At 33.6% G+C, this 21,760-nt stretch overlaps 1 protein-coding gene across 7 annotated transcripts in view; it reads right to left on the bottom strand.

The window, feature by feature from the left end:
* PDS5B (PDS5 cohesin associated factor B) overlaps positions 1-21,760 on the bottom strand; it is a 181,966-nt gene that overhangs the window by 68,953 nt on the left and 91,253 nt on the right. For all 7 annotated transcript variants that reach the window (XM_055426275.2, XM_055426276.2, XM_055426278.2 and 4 more), the window contains exons 12-17: positions 19,570-19,721; positions 18,250-18,363; positions 11,982-12,063; positions 9,342-9,390; positions 6,975-7,114; positions 5,450-5,565 (exon numbers count right to left, since the gene is read on the bottom strand). In XM_055426275.2, coding sequence (XP_055282250.1) covers positions 5,450-5,565; positions 6,975-7,114; positions 9,342-9,390; positions 11,982-12,063; positions 18,250-18,363; positions 19,570-19,721 — 653 coding nt within the window. The remainder of the gene's footprint in view (positions 1-5,449; positions 5,566-6,974; positions 7,115-9,341; positions 9,391-11,981; positions 12,064-18,249; positions 18,364-19,569; positions 19,722-21,760) is intronic.

Here is a 21,760-nt window from a genome sequence, read left to right as displayed (position 1 = left end):
TGGCAAAACAAAAAGTTGTAATAAATTTTTTGAGATGTTTCTTTTCGAAACGATATTTCCCCGTGTTCATTCAAATGAGATCAAAATGTTATCTGACTTCCTGTTTATTAACGCTGTATTTTCATTTTTATATTTGCTGTGTGAAGTTTAGGTCCAAACATGTGAATGATAAGAGATGTTTTCCAATTATCTAACGTTCATTATGGCTCCAATACGTAGAACAACATATACTGAAATAAAGGATAAATGGTAACATAAAGCACTTTCAAACAACCTAGCAAATATTATTGTGTCCAGCACTGTTATGAAAGCCAGAAAGGACTGCTTCTGACAGGTGTAAAAATGTCATACAACAAACATACAATAAATCCTCACAAGAATACTTAGAACAGATCACAAAGGAAATACAGTATTTTAAAGTTTTCTTCTAAAAACAAGCTTATGTGATTTTAAAATAATCATTTGAAATGTACTGTCAATTATCCAAAATACTCATTCACTTTGATAGGTATGTTTTACTACAAAAAACAAGTAAACATCAAGTCAGAGACCTAATATACATCAAAATAAAAGAAAATTCAATTATTCAATGTTTTTTAAAACGCTTAGTAGATTTATGTTTCTAAAAAATATATACTCAAATCTAAGGTCAAGATATGAGTCAAATACATCTGTCTTCCTTGCAATATCCTCTTAAATTTATCATTCCCTTAACAGTTAAACAGAGAAGGCAATGGCAAGCCACTCCAGTACTCCTGCCTAGAAAATCCCATGGATGGAGCAGTCTGGTAGGCTGCAGTCCATGGGGTCGCTAAGGGTCGGACACGACTGAGCGACTTCACTTTCACTTTTCACTTTCACACAGTGGAGAAGGAAATGGCAACCCACTCCGGTGTTCTTGCCTAGAGAATCCCAAGGATGGGGGAGCCTGGTGGGCTTCCGTCTATGCGGTCACATGGAGTCGGACACGACTGAAGTGACTTAGCAGCAGCAGCAGTAACAGTTAAAATCACTGAGGATGTTTTCTGTCCTGTTCTGCCCATTTTCCCTACTTAACTTAATAGCTCCAACTATTCCAAATAAAAATCTTCAGCCTGAATTCTCTTCCCAAATTTTCATCAGTTCCAAGGTTTCCTTTACCTAAATATACCAAAGGAATGAAAAATGCCATATATCCAAAATGAAATTCATTTCTTTCTTCCATGACTAAGAGCAGGAAGCTCTCAGTCTAGTGAGGGAAGGCCAAAGGCCAAAAATAAATAAATAAATACATTAAAAAAGATAATCAGGAAACAATAAGGACTGGAGAGAAGGCCAGGACAAGAAGTGAGGTTGGTTAGCGAGGGTAGTGAGGAAAGGCATTCCTGTAGAGGTGGTACTGCTGTTGTTTAGTTGCTAAGTCATGTACAATTGAGCTAATAACCACAGAATAAGAGCCAGTGATAAAAAGCATCAACCTGGAAAATCAAAAATCAACTGAAAAACTATTACAAAATACTAAGAGTTCAGTGAGGTGACACCAACAACACTAAAATCGACAGAGCTATTCTGTATTAGCCAAAGCCACCTTAAAAATACAGGGGTGAGAGGTGGAAGAAATCTATTTATAACAACAAGTCAAAGTGTATAAAATAACTAGGAATAAAAAGTTTTAAAAGCACAGAATCTGTATATAACTTCTAAAATTATATAAAGGGAGCAAAGAGACTTGAAAAAAATCAAGACAAGTATTTTCATAAGATGGAAACAGTATTACACAAATAGCATTTGCCACTACATCTAAAAATATCTTACACGAACATAACTTGGTATGGGATAAGATTGAACACATGCATTCTATAACTTGTCTGGAAACATTAAGTAATGTTTGAGAACAGCTAGTAAATATTAAGGGAGGAGGGATGAAAGAACTTTCTAAACGAAATTTAAAATTTTATCATAAAAGCCTTAAAATACAAAGAAACAAAGGAAAAAAATCCAGTAAGACCCTAAATATTGTTAAGAATTTATCCTACAATAAGGGTATGTCTCAAATAAAATAGGAAGGAACCAACTTTTCAATAAATGGTTTGATACAACTAGCTACTAGGCTTTTAAAAAAGGATGGATCTCTTATCTCCACCTTACAATGAAATGGATTCCAGAACAATTAAAACCTAAATGTAAAAAACACAGCCACCTAATATGATACCAGAAAGAAAGGCAGAAAGAAATAATAAAGGAAGCAAATGATAGATCATATAAATTTAGTATTTATTAATGTCAAGCACAAATTTAAAAGGCAATCAAACGGTGTTAATAGCCTTATTTTATAAAGCATACATATAATCAATAAAAATGACAATTCCTCTAAGCCACTTACAGAAAAAGAAGAAGAAAAGCAATTAGCCAAGAAACATATGGGGAAGAAACATTCAACTTTAAACAGTGCCACCATTCACTGCAGCCATAAAATTAAGACACATGCTCCTTAGAAGAAAAGTTATGACAAGCCTAGACAGTGTTTTAAAAAGCAGAGACATCACTTTGCCAACAAAGGTCTGTATAGTCAAAGCTATGGTGGTTTTTCCAGTAGTCACGTACAGATGCAAGAGCTGAACCATAAAGAAGGCTGAGCGCCAAAGAACTGATGCTTTCGAATTGTGGTGTTGGAGAAGACTCTTAGAGTCCCTTGGACAGCAAGGAGATCAAACCAGTAAATCCTAAAAGAGATCAACCCTGAATATTCATTGGAAAGACTAATGCTGAAGCTGAAGCTTCAATACTTTGGCAATCTGATGCAAAGAGCTGACTCACTGGCAAAGATTCTGATGCTGGTAAAGATTGAGGGCAGGAGGAGAAGGGGGTGGCAGAGGACGAGATAGTTAGATGGCATCACCAACTCAATGGACATGAGTTTGAGAAAGCTCCAGGAGATAGTGAAGGACAGGGAAGACTGGTGTGCTGCAGTCCACAGGGTCGCAAACAGTTGGAAATGACTTAGCAACTAAATAACAACATCATTCACCTATAAAATGGCAAAGACTGAAAAGGGTAACAGCCACTATTAGGAAAAGTTGGGTGAATTGGACACTCCATGACTACTGGTGGAGAAGAGAGTGGAACCTTTCTGCAGTGTGATGGGTAAACCAAGAAGGCGCTGGAGCCAGACTTCCTCGGTTTAAATGCCATGAGCTACTTCCCAGCGGTAGGAAAGTTACTCTAACATCAGTGGAGCTCACTGTTCCTTACCTGTAAACTGGGAATAATAATATTTTTTGCCTTATAAAGAGGTAAATGAGTTAAAACACATAAAACAAAGAGTGCGTATTATAAGCACTAATGGCTATTACCTGTTATTATTAGTTATAACTGAACATATCTTATGTATTACCAACCTACAAAGACGTGCTTTGGTCCTCAGTCTTTTTTTCATAAAATGCATTACTTCTGAAAACTTTATCTTAACTTGCAAAAATACTGCAATAACCTGGTTTTATCTTTCTGTAATTTGATTTAAAAAAATGTTTGTCATGCCCAAACAAGAAGCATATCCTTTCTCACCAGCTCCCTTCATTCTTTGCAAGGTACTACTGTTCTCTCCATCATCTGGATTTGACCCCATACACTTCTGACTCCTCCTCCATTTTATTCCCCATTTCCAGTAAGAGGATCTGTTTCTAAGGTTGTTCTCTTTAAACCTTCCTCAAATATATTCTTTCGTTTCCATCTAACTACCGTCATCTAAAGAAAATTATAAAAACACCTTAGTAGGCGCTCTTCTATTTCCCTCCTCCTGTTCATCATTAATCACTCCTGCTTCTCAACAGACCAAAGTAAAAGCTCTAAAGTCAGATCCTAAAGGCTTTCCACAATCTGACCCCAAATGCTTTTTGAGGATCACCCGGGGGCTCAGAGGTTAAAGCGCCTACCTCCAATGCGGGAGACCCAGGTTCGACCCCTGGGTTGGGAATATCCCTGGAGAAGGAAATGGCACCCCACACCAGTACTCTTGCCTGGAGAATCCCACAGACGGAGGAGCCTGGTAGGCTACAGTCCACGGGGTCGCAGCAAAGAGTCGGACATGACTGAGCGACTTCACTTCACTTCATAACACTTTTACATTTCTCCACAGAGTAACTTAAATAGATGGCAATCATTTTCTAAATATCCTTATTCCTTCCTATCCAGTTAGCTTGGCTTATATAAAAACTCAACACCTAGAATTCTCCTCCCATTTCTGTAGAAATAAAATCTTACCCATTCTTCCTCTCAGGTCAAATACTACCCTCTCAGAGAAATTCTTTTAATCCTTTGAACACTATCTGCATCAATTTTATGCAACTATAATAAAATCTCTTGATTAAAACTCTTATTCCACTACTAGACAGAAGATTAATGAAAAGCATAAAGTATGCTTTACCAATACCTAACTAGCATTGTTTTAAATATAGACGGCATCAGATTATTTAATTAATGAATTTCAGTCTAATTCAGATTTTTCCTTGTAATAATATAAAGGATTCCGGTTTTTGTTTTGCTTCCTTTTATTTCTGAAACTGAAGAACACTATCCTCATGAAAAACAAGGCAAGAGGAGTCCAAAATGAAAAACAGGCATCCAACGTAGTGTCCTCCTCCACTACAGAGTGTTACAAGCCAAAAGCGATACCTTATGCCCTCCCTCCAAAAAAATCCCCAAAAGGGCTTTACTGAGGACAGACTGTACCATTAGTAGTTATTTTAGATTCTAATATACCTCTGAAAGGTACTACTGGTCACTAAAAATATTTTATAAATATTCCTTTTTTCAACTGGTTGAAACATTTCAGGAAAAGTTTAAAACAAACAGACAAAAAAAGGTGGGGGGAACTTCACTGGCAGTCTAATGGTTGAATGGCTCCACACTCCAACGCAAGGGGCACAGGTTCAATCCCTGGCATCATGCTGTATGGCATGGCCACAAATAAATACGAAAAGAGCTCTTCCCACGTTTTACAAAAGCAAGTACAGACATAAAAATAAAGTATTTTCCAAGATGTCAAAGTCAGGTGATATCAAACCTGAAACTTTAAATGAAGGCTGTCTTAAAAATAACATTTTTAGTTCTCAGATACCTGTGAAAATGCATCATATGTTGTTTTATAACATAATCACTTTATTTTCTTTTCCAGAAGGTAGAACTGCAACTTGTTTCTATCAGTTAACCTATGCGAGCTAACTAATCAGTATACTGTTTACAGATAAAAATTAGGCTTGTATTGACAATCCTCATCCAAAAAGAGTACCTAAAATTAAAAGAAATAAAATGAAATACTAAATACATAGAGATATTCAAATGAGTATATAGCCATTATGTACACACATAAATCTATATAGATTAGTGCCTTACATATAGCAGATACTCAATAATGACTACTAAAGCATGAATGAATTAATGGTAATGAAAATTCAATATTTTCATTAAATACCTGATAGACTCAGTATCTATGTGCACAGGTGCTATCCTTTCCAAGAGAAACTTGATCATTTCCAGAAAAGGATTTGTAGGCTGTTTGGGGTTGCCCAGCTTCTTAGTTATTTCACGCTGTAATGGAGATGTTTAAAATATTACAAAAGTATGTTTAAATAATTCATTACATTAAAATGTTAAGAAACTACAATAATTAAAATCACATAATACCAGTACTATTGTATAGTATTGGTACTGGAATAAACAACAAAAAGACCAAATTAAGAATTTAGTATAGGAAAAAGGTAACATTTCAAGTAAACAGAAAAAGGATTTTTCAATATATTGTTACACTGAATATACTGGAATAGCTCAATAGACATTTTTTAAAAATAAAAGCAGAGTGAGATCCCTATCTCACATCTTACACCAAAGATATTCCAAAAGGATGAAAACAAACACAAAAGAATAAAACCAAGGGCCACGGAATATCAAACCTCAACAAGCAAAATTATCAGGGGAGTTTATTAAAACTACAGATTCCTGGGCCTCACTGTGAAGATTCTCGTTTAGTCAATCTGGGGCAGAACCAAGAATCATCTTTTATAAAAGAATTTAGGAAGATACACGGGCAACAGATTAAACAATACTGACATAAGTAAATATTTACATTGACCTGCAGTACAATGGGATTTCATAAGCAAGACTCCAAAGGCAAAAACCTTGAAGAGACCAGTGACAAACTTAGTGAGATAACAAAACTATCACATGTAAAGGGCATCATAAACAAAATGAAAAGGGCTAAACTACAACTGTTGGAAAACTACCTGCAGCCTAATTAACACACAATGCCATGACATACTAACGAGCCAATGAGATGAAGACAAATAGTCTAGAAAAGTAGGCAAAGATTAAAAACACACAATTTACAAAAGAAATAAGAATGACTAATATATCCAAGGAGAAAAAGTGGTCATATGATTAGCAACCGATTTTATAAATCCTATCAAAATAAAAATGTGTTTGTTTGAGTTTTGTGTTTCCAACAGTGATACGGGCCAATAGCAAATTTATCCTAAAGAAATCAAGACTGTGTAAAATTATTACGCTATAAAGATTATTTATTTTTTACATTAATCAAAAACTGGAAAAAATTTAAATGTGTAACACAAGTGAGGACCATTCAATAAATTATTGCACATATATTCAATGGTGTGCTATGTTGCTACTAAAGATAATACAGTAAAAGACTAATGAAAAAGTAAAATACACAAAGCTCTGTATAATATAATCTTATTTTAGAAGAACATACACCATAATATTTACAACTGTGTCTATAGAATAACATTATTATATTTGTGATATTTCCTAAATTTTACATAATGAACATAAATTATTTTACAAAAGGGGACAAAAAAGGGTTTGTGGGCTTCTCCAAACTTTACAGATGAGCCTGGCAGACTACAATCCATAGGGTTGCACAGAGTCAGACACGACTGAAGTCACTTATCACCAAACATTAACTTTTAAACTTCTCTCCTTACCACACAACCTTCAGCCTGTTTGCAGGAGCATGTTGGACTGACAAGTACTTCTAACTGTTTTCTTATTTTCTCATCATCTTCTAACACTTGTGTGAACTTCTTCATGAAATCCTGAGCCTTGCCAGGATCTGGCAAATTTCCTTAAATTAAATTAAAATACAATTTTAGATATTTCCTGAAATAATAAAAGAGCAACATTTTTCATTCTTTACTTTGATGAAGAATCCTAACATACAAATTCATTTAATTTAATGAGATAAAAATTATAGAGATCCTTTAATAGTAAATTTTCACAAATAAAAAAATTTTTCCTAGAAACATAAAATTATTGTGAAGGACCATCTATCCAGAGAAAGACCAAACTGGTTAATTTTAAGTAACTCCATATAATATCTAAAGGCCTTAAATGTCAACCTGAAAAATACCAGTTTTATTAGTGTCCCATGAGCTTGGGCATACATTGTTCTTTTGTGATTCACAGCAAGAGATCAAGATCAGTAAGGTTTACCTTGAAGAAACTATCTTCCTGTTCTGCACTGTTCACTGTTAAACCATCCACAGAAAATGCGCACACACACGCATGCTGCTCAGTACCAAAACAGGCTGAACAACATGGTCCAGGTGTTACTGCCGGATATGCCACTACCACATGAGAAAGTCTGAGTTCTTACAGAATCAAAGATTAGTTTTATACTAAAACTAATTAGCTTTAGTTTTTATACTAAAACTGCTCTCCTAATACATCATTAATCAAAACACTTATGAAAGCTAACAAAATATCCATCATAACATCGTTTTTTCTGGCTGCTCTCAACTGTAATGGAGAACCAGACTAGGTAGGACCCTGCTAATAACAGGAATTGTAATACAGAAATACGGACTCTAATAAAAGTAACAGAAACCTGTTGAATCTTGAAATATGAATACAGTAAATGGAGTCTTCAAGTTCATATATGACTCTGAAGTTCCATTTATATCTTAGCTACATGACTGAACACAGTAAGCCCCAACTATGTGACTGTGTAACCTTTCCCTATTTCCATAACACAAAAATTCTACTGTACTGTTTATCAACAGTTTTGGAGAAAGTCACTTTACAGCCCCTCCACAGCATCATATTAAGGCTACAATAAAGCATATCACCTAAGAAACAAAATGAAGAGGAAGTGAAGGGAAAGGGAGAGAGGAAGGAAAGAGAGGAGAAAAGGAGGAAGGGAAAGCCAGCAACAAAAAAATCCCTTTAAGATTCTACAAACATACTTGACCACTGGAACTCTTTTTTTCTGACGGTACTACTAATATGTGCAGGATATTGACATCCTTTGGAGCAGAATTTGGGAAATATTGTACTTGTTGGAAGAAAACGGATACGAGGTTAAAACAGAAAGACTACAGAGATTATCTCCTTTAGGGGATAGTGTCCACAGCCAAACCACCAGGGAAATACTTATTTAAAAGCAATAGCACAAAATCACTTGCTTTAAGTTATCCGAAGGGACTGAAAACTAATTTAAATGCTCAGGACTAAAAGGTATTTTGGTGTGAAATTTCTACTCATGTCAGAGTTTCTGTCACTTAGTCTAATACCCAATGAATTAGGTTACTACTCTTTTTTAGTGTCTTAGCATATTTCCACATACATCCTGGAACATTTGTTAACATCTCAAAAATCCGCCTAAGATCTCTTCATTAGCCAAGTGGAAGCTCGGTGCAAGCGCTTCCCCAGGTGCTCCTGATCTTCCCCCTGCCGTCATGCTATACAGTGATCTCTGAGGTGAGAGGAAAAGCTAGTGCCCTGCAAAAAAAGCTACTTTTCCCTGCCCTGAACAAAGGAGACGTGCTACACAACCCTTTAGTATTCCCGTTAAAGGCAATTAAATAACATTTTATTTGAAAACTCTGAAAGCAAAAAAAGTGAATTAAGTTATTTTTTTCAAAAGAAAATTTGCAGTTATTAAGTATATCCTTCATTCTAAACTTTGACTCACAATGAAATTAACTTCAGATAGATTCACATTAGAGCAAACAATAGCTAAGCACAGGCTCAGTTTTTAACAGCAAGCTTACATAGCAATTTGAATGAATTCTCAAAAATAAATTTATGCAATAAAACCTTTATCTAGTCGGGCTCATACCAAAACACAAAATAACTCTGTGAAGAATGCAAAATAAAATGAAAATAAAGGGGGGAAAAAAAAAGGAAAGCTGAGTATGCTGGGGAAAAGAAAAAAATATACCAAAAAACTTTAATCTTTTCCTATATTATCACAGCCTAAAATGGAACTTTGAGGAATATTTTATACTACCAAAGAAAGAAACATCTCAAATGAACCTTAAATTTTACATATAATATTTGAAGTAACTTACTTGTAATAACCATCACTTTTGAAAATATGGCCTTGACACTGGCATCTGTCTGAAAATTACACAAAAAAATGCAAAATTAAAATCTCCTAATGATAATCTTCATTATATTCTTCAGAAAGTTAAGCATAACCCACTCACACTCTAGGCCCACACCCGGACCACCAGTATATGCTCCTTCTTTAGACACGTTTAAACCCCCGATAAACTGAATGAAAGACAGACAGAAGTGAAGTCATAATCCATCCTCATCACTTTTTCCCTCATCCTGTTCTGTCATCCTCCCAAAAATAAAAAAAATGATATGACTGTTGCATCAACCTTTTCGGACAGGACAACTTAGTTTAAAGGGGGAACTAAGTAATCTGGAAATGCTGGCTTTCACATTTGTAGTCTATCTCAAACAAAAACCTGACAAGTATATAATTCTGATTGAACTGAGGTATTTAAGCCTGAGGATTATGACACATAAGTCAGGAAGCCATTGGGAAGATGCTAGACGAAGACAATTAGGATGCCACTAACATGCACAAAAGATTTTTCCAAGAGGGCTAGTTATATGCTGCATCAGTGCAGTATAATATTTCAGTGAATGAATGTCTTCATTACATTGCGCTTCATGTAACATATTCTGTAAAGTCATGGGTATGAATGATGTTTCTAAGAATGCTAGTTATTCACTGCATCAGGTTAGTGTTATCTAATGAAAAGAAACATCACCAACAAAGTACAATACTGCAAGTCACTTTGAGAGACACTGAGCAAATCAGTTAAGTTAAATGAAATAAGTAGAAGGGCTACATTGCTAAGAAAGAATAAAAATGATCTTAATCAGAAGGAATAAGGAAGAAGTCAAAGAAACATATTAAAGAGTCTTCCTGATAAAATAGGCAGAATTATAAACAGACAAAAATTAAACACAGCTTTGTTTTCTTTTTTCTAACTTTAACTGTATAACATCTACTAGAATTCTCAACATAAAGTGAGTATTAAGTAATAGACTTAATTCTCTTTTCACTACAATGCCACTTTAGAGTACCATCCTCCTCCATTCTGTTTCTTCTTCAACCCCACCACACAAGAATGAGAATTCTCTCTTCTATTTAGATAACATGTTAATTATCTTAAGACAATTTAAAGGAAATACCACAAAGTAGAAGGGAATAAAACACTGTAACTGAATTGAGACTGTATTTTATTCCTAGACAGAACAGGAATATCATGAGACCCTCCCTGCCAAGCTTTTATGAACAAGCAAAGAGAAGAAGCTCACACTAAATAAATTTTAAAGGGACAGTGAGTCAACAAAGCTATTCTTGATTATAGTCTCATACATCACACTGCTCAACACACCAACTATACACTTAAAATGCTATTCGGCTGCTATTATGACTTTAATAATGCTTTCAATCAGGAATAATTTTATACACATGCAAATAAGAATATCTCACATTCTAAAATAGTGTGTTTGCAACTTTAGAGGTAGTAAATTAATATGTCTCTAAGTGACAAAGAGGGGCACTTTATCCAGAGCTTATTACCTGAAACACTCAACACTGCATTATAACACTGACTAAAACAAATGTTTATTGGCTGAAACACACTAACTTAACTGAGATTTTCCAATTTCTCTCCTTCGCACAGAAGTACTGAAATAGCAGAATTACTAAAATAATATTAAGTCATTTTTAACAAGGAAAAACTTACTCTAGTAGGTTCAATATAATCAGGAATCACAGAAGGTTAAATTATGTTCAATAAGTCATAAACAGATAAATGTTAGCCTATAAAACAAAAATACTACTCAGTTGTAAAACTTCAATCAGGCAAACAAGGGGCAAGAAATGTCTTATTACTACTACTGATTTAGAGGTTAAGAAAAAAGTGAGGTCACCATAAACCACTTAAACAACTACTGTTAGCTCACTGATTTTTAGAGCAAATGGCAAGATTTACACCTAGGAAAACTGGAGATGAAATAACTCCATTCTATTGACCTCTGTACTATGAACATAAGGTGTATGTTGTGGGGAAAGGGTGAAGGAGTCCACTACGTGCTGAAAAAGAAACAAAAATAACACTGTGCTGTTTCCCCTGGATGCAATTTAAAATGACCAGACACACTGATTTTTAGATGAATTATATCTTTTACAGGCCTACATACAACATTCTCAAACAAGATCAATTGTATGAATAACTACCTTTAAGTTATAATTATGAAGACCAGGTAATATATTAAAATTACCATAATATTATTTGTAAGTAAAAATATCAAAATACGAAACTACAATTACATGATTTTAAAACTTTCTATAACCACAAGACTATACAAAGATGATGGCAGCATTTCAGTGCAGCAAAATTAAGCGTAATTTTACTGTTTTATATGCTTTTCAATAATGCTGAGTTATTGTTTTTTGTTTTTAAAGTTACCAAAAAAGGTTTAATTCTGAGTACACAGAAGCACATTCTGTTTCCTGTTGGATATCACCTTTTGCAGATACAGTGAATTCAAGTTTTTCTGTGTAGTAAAAGTTTATTAAAAATTTCAGTGTTCTAAGTTAGAGATCATAGGTTCTAGAGTCAGAATTGTTCCACCCAGAAACAGCTGTTCAACACATAGCAGAAATGGTGATAACGTACTTTGGGTTGCTTAATTAAGTCAAGCAAATCCTTTACTTGATGTCGGAGCAGATTTTGACACTTCCACATTTCATTCAATGCTCTGAAAAACATAAACACATAAATTTAAATAACAAAATGGGATAAATATTCTTCTAGGATATTCCAACTATATTAATTTTTTCTGTAAGTTCAGATTATAAAAGGAGATGACAAAGATGGGGTAAAAGTTACAGGGGCTAAGCAACTGATGCTATATGAAGAAAGAGAGGCATCAAATAGAAGAGACAGTAACATCTGGGGAGATGGGCGTATCAAAAGAAAGGGACCAGAGGTGACTGTTTTTCCTTTTGTATAGAAAAGGGAATATTTCTCATTAACTGGAACACATTTGCAGGCAAGGGCATAGGAATTAACTGAGGCGATTACAAACTTGAGAAGTAAAGCAATATTTAATGGCATAATATCTTGCAGTAGGTAGGATGAAAAGGAATAAAAGATAGACAGAAAACAGTGAGCTCTGAGATAATGGGGATACTTTTTCCTGAAAGAAAAATATTGTAATTTTACATAATATATATACTTTATTAGTTTTTTATAAATTATATTGTTATATAAGTGAATATTCATCTTACACAGCAAAAATTTTGATGTCCCCATAATACTTTTATTGTTCTCAGGCAGAAATTTAAAATAGAGATTTATATAAGAAATTTATATTTATATATAAAATATATATAAATCACAGAAAGCAGTTAATGTTATTTAAATGCTGAGTTATAGAATATCAGAACCATTTATATTTAAAATTTTTTTAAAGAAATTTTCCAAAACCAAATACTACTTCTCATTATTGTTTTCAATTATCTATACTTCTATTGGGGCTTCCCAGGTGGCACTAGTGGTAAAGAATCTGCCTGTCAATGGAGGAGACCAAAGAGACTCAGGTTCCATCCCGGGGTCGGGAAGATCACCTGGAGAAGGAAGTGACAACCACTCTAGAATTCTTGCCTGGAAAATTCCATTGACAGAGGAGCCTGGTGGGCTATATTCCATGGGGTCGCAGAGAGTCAGACACAACTGAGCACATACTTTCTATTAACTCCTTTATCACACATACAAAGCACTGCTCTGAGACAATAATATAATGCAGACATATATAAAACCATGTAAAAACAACCATTTTCTTTTGATAGACAAAGCAATTATTTGCTTAATATTTTCATTCTCAACAGTGTGTCTTAAAAGTACTTTTGTATTTTTTAAAAAAAGGAGATAAATTAGCAGAAATCTGGACACAAATTCCTTTATAGTAGTCCCTTATAAATGGTACTAGCAAAACAACAGTACTGGGGCATTTTCATCTTAAAATATCTATACTTTACTGTTTTCAAGGTACTAAAGTTTCCTGAAGTTTAACAGGCACATTTCAAGAACACAAACATTAAAAGAAAAATGACCATTATCCAGAGAACTGAAAAAGTCTCACAGCAAAGTAGCAGTTATGTAATTAAAACAATAATTTTGAAAGAAACAGACCAGTCATCTGTGAAATTACTTCTGAACCCCAAAGTCAATGAATTCTCTCCATACCTACACATTTTATCATTACTTGCAACTCTAAAAGGCCCTGGATTTTGAAACTTGCTTTCACTTAAAGAAAACAAAAATAAAAAAGAAATTATCTTACCTATTAAAGTTATTTATTAATTTAAAGATGAAATCTTAAGTAATTCTAAAGCTTATTATGAACTAAGTGAAAAAGTGACCATTACATACTAAGAATTTGTACTGTAACAATCAGGAAGGGCACCCCCTCAAGCATTTTAATCAAATTATATTAAGCAGCAAAGACAATGTGAACTTGTGTTTTGCCTTTCTAAACAGCACTTAAGGGAAAAAAAATTGTACTAGTGGAAGCAGTATTACTATACTAGGAAGACAAGTATCCAGTCGTTCAATATGAGTCTGAATTCCAGCTCTGCCACTAAATAAAGGTGAAAAATCTGACTAGAGCCTGGACACTCTTACATTTGTTAACTGACATTTTTTTTTTTTTGGTTAAGTGACATTTTCAGTAGACAACTAGTCCCCTCATGCGGGCTTCTCCTCATTTGCACCAATGCATGACATGTTTGCGTCATTTCAAAGAAAAGAACTGCCATTGAGCCACAGAAACCTATCAAATGTTGACAAGAACTTCTCCTCCAATCTTCTGCTCTCAATTGGCAAACTACCTATCATACTTGGCAGTACAGAACTGTCTAGATGAGAGCCTGATCAATGAAGGAGAAGATCACCACCAGGACACCTGATACTACCACTTACTCTCGTCCATAACAGCTGCTCTGGGAAACCTGGGGGAGGTGGAAAGATATACCATCATCAGAGGGTGATCTCCTCGCCAATCATCAAGATACTCAGTTAACTTAGTGAGGTACTTTGTAGAAGGTACTTTGTCTCCCTCAAAAGAACACCATCAAAGAATAAAATATATGGCTCTTTCAATAAATAAAAATCCTTACCAAACAAATTCTTAGCAGGAACCTGCTTGTTACACAGGAGCTATTTTAAATACCATTCAAACTAATTAGAAGTCACAAATTCAAATGACTTTCTGGGCTAGAATGGTAATACAAATGAATGAAGTAGGACAGGCATTATAATACAGAGCAGTGAGCACAGTGGTGAAATCAGAAACATTAAGTAAAATATGAACATTATTAGTATTCAGGACGATGGAAAGAAAATGAGACAAAATTTCATACCCAAAAGATACACAAAAAATAAAATGCCAGACAGAGGATGGAGAAACTTAGAAACCACTGACAAGAGTATAAATTAGTATAATCATATTGGGAAATGGTTTGACTAGTTTATGATGCTGGAAACGTGCATCCTCAGCAGTTCCACTCATAGTTGTTAACTCCAGTGATCCTAAACCTTGTCTGCCCATTAGAATTCCCAGAAACGCTTTTCTAAAAACCCCAGTGTGCATACTACAAACTAGACAAATTAAATGACAAACTGAGAATGAGATTCATGTGTCAGTTTTTTTTTTAAACCTTCCCAAATGATTCTAATATGTAGTCAAATCTGAGAACCATTCACAACTATACCTCAGAGAAATTCTCTCATGTTTACTAAACTGGAAAATATTCACAGTAGCATTATTTGCATTATTAAAAAATGGAAACAACACAAATGTCCATTCTTTCCATGCACTCAGATCTGCAATGTCAAGATGATGGAATAAAACTGTGGCATAATGACAAAGTAACTCAATACTTCAGTGAAAATGAATGACCCATAAGCTATGTAGAGAGAGTGGATGAAGTTTAGGAACATAATAGAATGGTGTGAAAAAAAAAACCACAGAAAACTATACCCACAATCACTCCATTTTTATAAAGTTCAAAAATGATCAAAAACAAAAAATATATAATTAAAGGATACATACATATGTATAATAAAACCATTCTTTAAAAGGAAATAAGAAACACAAAATTAAGGTTACTGGTATCCTCTGAGAGGAAGGAGGATGAAAGAGGGTGGGTGGTAGATTCATAGACAGTTATTACTATGCTTCAAAACTCATAATTTCTTTGGGTGCATAAAATACTTCATGACAGTAAATGTAAAGACTTTTGGAGAAAATAACCACAGACAAAATGTAAAGAATAAGTAATAAAATGTTAAAAACCATTAGGTGTACAGTTGGGCAGTTAATTCAAAAAAGTTGATTAATAGGAAGTAAAGACAAAGGGACATATTGAATTAATGAAGAACTTACAAATGGATAACATAGTTGTATAGAAATGAGAGTGTGGGTATTACAGGGAAGTCATTAGAGGGAACAATGGACTTGAATATCCATATAGAAAATAATATAAGATTCTTATTTCACACCATGCATAAAAACAAATTATAGGAAGAATAAAGATCTCAATCTGAAAAGCAAATCTTTAAAATTTTATTCAAAAATATAAAACAAGTTAACCTTAGCAAAGAATTTTTAAAATGCAGAGTGCACAAGCAAAACAGAAAAAGACTGATATATTTGGTTATATTAAAATTAAAACTTTTATATGTGCTAAGACACCATAAGCATTATAAAAACATAACTATAAGCTCTAAGATATACTGGGCACAAATCTGACAAATGTTTTAGTGTATAGAACATATAGAGAAACTTTACAAAAAGTTGATTTAAAAATAATTTCAAAAATATTATATATATATACACACACATACACACATACCTTACTTATTTTAACTTAAAAGAGTTAAGTATTCATGCACTCACCAACCATTTTTAAAGAAATCAATTGATCCACAGATTGGAATTTACTTTCAGTTTTTCCATGAAATTATTTTTCAGTATATCTCAAAATATATTTTCAGTATATTATTTTAGTTCTGAAATTGCCATTTATGTTTTGTGTATTCTATTCAAAAATTTTTTAATTTTCTTTTCCATTTCTGGTATTAAAAGTTTTCATTAGTTGTTTGCTCCTATGGGTTTGTAAGTTATACATTCAGATTCTTTTAGGGGTGACTCAAATTTTTAATAGGTACAGTTGGTCTAATTAATCAACATGTCATATCTGTCCTTACTCTTATACGACGAAAGAACATCAGAACACTACCTACCATCCTAACATGTTGTTATCTGACAGAGTGTCCCCTCACAGGGTATGAGAAGGGTGTCTCAGGGACTCTCACGAACTCACAAATTGTTGCAGTGGTGTAGGTTGACTCAGTGTCAGCCTAGAATGCTAATCTACTTTTTAATAAAGATCCCAACACTCGTTTAAGAAAACTATCCTATTTCTTCCTTCTGGATTTAGTTTCCTTTTTTATTCTTTAGTAATTTTTTCAAGTAGGATCTATGAGTGGTGAACTCTCACTTTTTGCTTAAAAGTGTCTTTAATTCATTACTACTCATGAATGACAGCTGAACTGAGTCAAGGCACCTAGACTGGTTGTGAGTTAAAATAGTTTGTTCCAAAAGGGATATACATATATATCATATCTCATCCATGCTAACAGGCCATTAACTGCACCATGAAGAAAAGGATGCATTCAATTTCAGAGATGCTAGCATATGAAAATTTAATGTTTTACAATCAAATACAGTGGAAACATATTTTACTATATACTGTGGAAAAAGAATAAGTTTTGGAACCAGGTAGAACTGATTTCAAATTCTGGCCTTGTCTCTTACTATTTGCGTAATTTTATGCAAGTTAACTTATCTCTGTGGGATTCAGTTTATCACGTGGATAACAGAAAAAATATCACTTATGCTAGGAGTTGCCAAGTTTTTTCTGTAAAAGGCCAGATGGTAAATTTCACAAGCTTTGTGGGTCATAAGGTCCCTGTTGAAACTACTCAACTCTGCCAATTGCAGCAGGAAAGCAGGCACAGTTAACATACATTCCTGTGCCTGAAATACAGTCGATATTAAGAAATGTACATTTTCCCTCCTACCACCTTTTTCTCTACATTTCTGTGAAAGATATAAACAGACATATAACAATTTCCATGGGGGAAGTAACTGAAAAATCCCATTAAGCTGTGACAGGAATGAAAATTAGGTACAGCTCCCTAGACTTCTAATTTCTTCATATGCAAACCCCATTAGCTGGGGGTTTAGTTACCTATTTACTAGAATACTAAGGATCTATACTTTCTGAAACCTAGAGCATATCAAACTCCAGGCCTCAATTTCCTAAGTCTCAGTACAATTCAATTAGCAATTCCTCTTCCACGTACAAAGTGCCAATTCCTAACAAAGGCCTTCAAAAGTACTTTTTGAATGAAACATGGTCATAAAAATATATTTTTGTTATCTTTATGCCACACTATAACACCATGTTGAGATTATGCAGCACAAAAATATGTATCCTACTGGTTTACACTATAATTCAAATCAGTAACAGGTAAAAATAAGAAAGTACTACTTTCACAATATGGACCTTCTAATGCCTTAAGGAATATAAAACAAAAAATACATCAATATTTCTTGAGACAACAGAAAAAAACTTAAATCCTGAAAGCTACCCAATCAATCAGCTGTTTTTTAATTAGGTACAAAAATCCTTGTTAATCCCATGTTAGTAGCAGTACTTTCTGAAAAAATATCCAAGTATTCCATTGTGTCTGACCATTTAAACAATGTACGTTACATAAATTGTCGACACTAAAAACACAGTTGTTTTCATTTCCATAAAATCCAGTATACTGCAAAAGATGCAAAGAACTGAGTTTGACATTTGAAACATACTTCACTGCATTTAAATCCAGGGTGGCATACAAATAATACAAGCATTTCATGCGTTCTGTTGTTTCCAAATTGTGGGGGACCATGTATTGAGCAAAGATCCGTTCAACAAGCAATCTACGAAAAAACATAAAGTACTCTATTAAATTCTATAAATATATGTATTACATATGTATATAAATTTCTAAACATAATAATACATATAAGAGAGCTTCTTCTGAGTGGAGATGATATTTACAAATCAAAAGATTTCTTTAACAAGAAGAGCCTCCCCCACCCCACAAAAATATGTTAGCTGGATATACAAGAAAAACTCCTATACCTAGCAAAGATAGCTACTTCTGCATGACCTTGGGCAACTTATGTAGTAGGGCCTCAACTTCATTAGCTAAATAATAAAGGGTTAAAAAACTACACTAGAACTTTCCAAGTGACAAATTCTAATCTAAGTTAAAACTAACAAGGAAATATGTCTTCTGAGTTTCCATAGTGATCAATACGAAAAATGACCTAGATAAAAGAACAAAAAGAACAGGGGAAAGGGGAGCTACCAAATCAAAATGCAATCTCTGTGCACTGTCACATGCTCAAAAAGCTTAAAAATGTCAATTTTTAAAAAATATAACTGTGAAATTTCTTAGATAGTATCAACCTAATCAGTTTCTACTTCCTACACCTCTTAAAATTCTAAGATGTCCTACTGGTTCTTAATTTTCTTATTTTGATCCTTACAGGTAAGATCATTTGGACCCCACTAAAAATTCATCAAATCAATGCAGACTGCAAGCAGGATTTACCAGTCTACTGACTATAGAATGGATAGGTTCCATACAAGATCTAATCTTATATACTGGAATAAAAAAACACAAATTATTTTCAGATAATGTGTTTTTATATATAAATTTATAAATTATTTTTTAAGCCTTAAGTAGGAACTGTTTTTATTTAAAATGCCTAAATACAAAAGGTGTATATTTGACTCTTATTTGAAAAAAAATCAATGTATAATACAGTTACCTATGAAACAAAATTTAAATTACAATTGCACAATTTTTATTTTCAAATATTACTCAGTTAAAATACAGTATATGTAAATGACCATAAAAGATGTATCCATCCCTAAAATTATATGTACATCATTACTTCATGTATGGCTTTGGTGGGAAAGCAACTAGTCACTCAAAATTTTTAACTTGCAGTAAAAACCGAAGAGGGAGTTTAAAGTTTTAAGAAAAAAAGTAGTTCACCTAAAACAACAGCTCAACAACAGTTATATAATACCAAAAAGCACCAAACATTTTACTTATGGTCTCTTTAACTTACCTATCATCAATACTATTTTGATAATATATATGGAGCAATTTGTCTTTGATCCATGAAATCTGTTTTGCAGCATCTTTCCCAGCTGCTGATTGTAAAGCATATTTCTTATAAATCTGGGCAAGTCCCATCATGGCTTCTTTGCGTACTCTCCACTTAAAATAAAAACATTTTTTTTTATAATTCAATGCCTCCTTATATTAATTCCTTCAAATTTAGTTACCCCCTTTTTTATTTACTTTACACAATATATTTTAATCATACCTCACTTACTAGATGTTAATTTGTAATAACTATGAAAAAATACAACTATCATTTTAATATTTACTACATCAAGCATAGACATCTATTAATATATAAATAATTTTAATGTTTTGATATCTCCTGGAGAAAGAAATGGCAACCCACTCCAGTATTCTTGCCTGAAAAAATCCCATGGACAGAGGAGCCTCTTAGGCTGCAATCCATGGGATCGCAAAGAGTCGGACACGACTGAGCGATTCCACTTTTGATATCTTAGACCCTTACCAACCTCTAAAAACAAATTTCAATCACAATCTACTTATTGTCACTTAGAATTAGTGAGGGAAAACATGTTACCAACTTTTAAAAGGCAAAGACAGTTAAGTGCCTAAAGTGTGCTCTATTCCTTACAGAATTTTTTCAAATTATGGTCTATATTAAACATACTTGTAAAGGTACATAGAATAGTGGCTTTAGGTCAGATGCTGAACGTAAAGACACATTAGTGGTTCATTTTGTTTATCTGGGAAAGACATTCAGGCGTCAGAATAATGTATTCAACTATTTTTTAAATGAGTACATATCTGCTATATATCTAACATTATCTCAGTATGAGATTAACCTTAAATTTTACAGCACTATAATCAGTAGGATGTTAGTAATATTTAGAACTTCACAAATCTGCAAAGACTATTCATTTTTCCTTTGCAGTCATAGCAACATTTTTCTTTTGGTTTCTCTTTTAATTACAGTAAAGAATAGTCCTTATTTCATCCATCCATTGCATACACACTGAAATAAAAGACTTCAAAAGTTTTACTCAAAATTCAATACATTTGTAAAAACTGTATATCTAATTCCCTATCTTACTTCTAGTTCCTGAAATTAGTGTTTTAGGGAGAATTTAAAGATATAGAGCATAATGTAATACTGTCAGTAATGTAAATACATTTAACAAGTTTTTGGTATTCAATATATACAGAATGACCCAAGCAGTCCTACAACAAACACAACATGATGATCAAACACATATGAAGCATGCTCCCAACAACACACAAACTCTGACCATGAAAAAGATTACTTAAACAACACTCAGAAGGCTGTCACCCTAGCATGATGCAAACCTCTTTTTCTTCCTTTACAACTTTTGGCCTTTTCATTGTTTAGTACCCTACTGATATATTCAATAAAGACAAGTCTAAACTTTTCAGTCAAAATAAGTTGCTCTGAATACCTACAGATTTCACAAGAAAACCATGCAACTCCTGTCCATCTATTCTCCACCCACAACCAGCATGATCAAATTAAATGATGAATTAAATGATGAAGAGAGCACAATCAGCCCTGCAAGCAACTGTCAAAATGTTGTAAGGTATTTGCCTGGTTAAAGTTATTCATAGCTACCAACAAGCCTCCTGCTTTCTTTGCTAATCAACCCCTAAAAACATCAAAGATTTTCATCTTTCACCAAAATTACTCAAGTCTATAAAATCCATGCCATGAAGGAAAGGCAACGGGGAGGAGGGGAGAATGAACATTCACTGGAATACTAAGCACCAAATACATCCCAGGCAACAAGGAATACAAACATAACAAGACACAATCACCTGTTCGGAAGCCACTAACTAATGAGTGAAGCTATTTGGTGCTCAAGGAGGAAGGTTTGGGGTCATGGAAGGTAGGCAAGAAGCACGCTGCTCTGCTTGGGTTAGCTCTGCCATGTTGAAAACATCTTTTATTTTCTATTCCATAGAAATTATAATACAATCAGCTAGAGGACTATGAATTGATACCCATATGAAAGGAAAAAGAGAACTTGTGTCAGAGTTCTTTACAAAGTCACTTATTAAGATTAGTGTACAGGTTAAATATCTGACTAATCTACCACTTAGACCTGTCCCATTTGAGGATGAACAAATAATATGAACAAAATTTAATGTAACAAAATGTA

This window comes from Moschus berezovskii, chromosome 13, assembly GCF_049115385.1.
Source record: "Moschus berezovskii isolate FMDL1 chromosome 13, NW_MosBer_1.0, whole genome shotgun sequence".
Lineage (NCBI taxonomy): Eukaryota > Metazoa > Chordata > Mammalia > Artiodactyla > Moschidae > Moschus > Moschus berezovskii.
The sequence above is the reverse complement of the archived record's forward strand: the minus strand, read 5'-3'. Positions and strand labels throughout refer to the sequence as shown.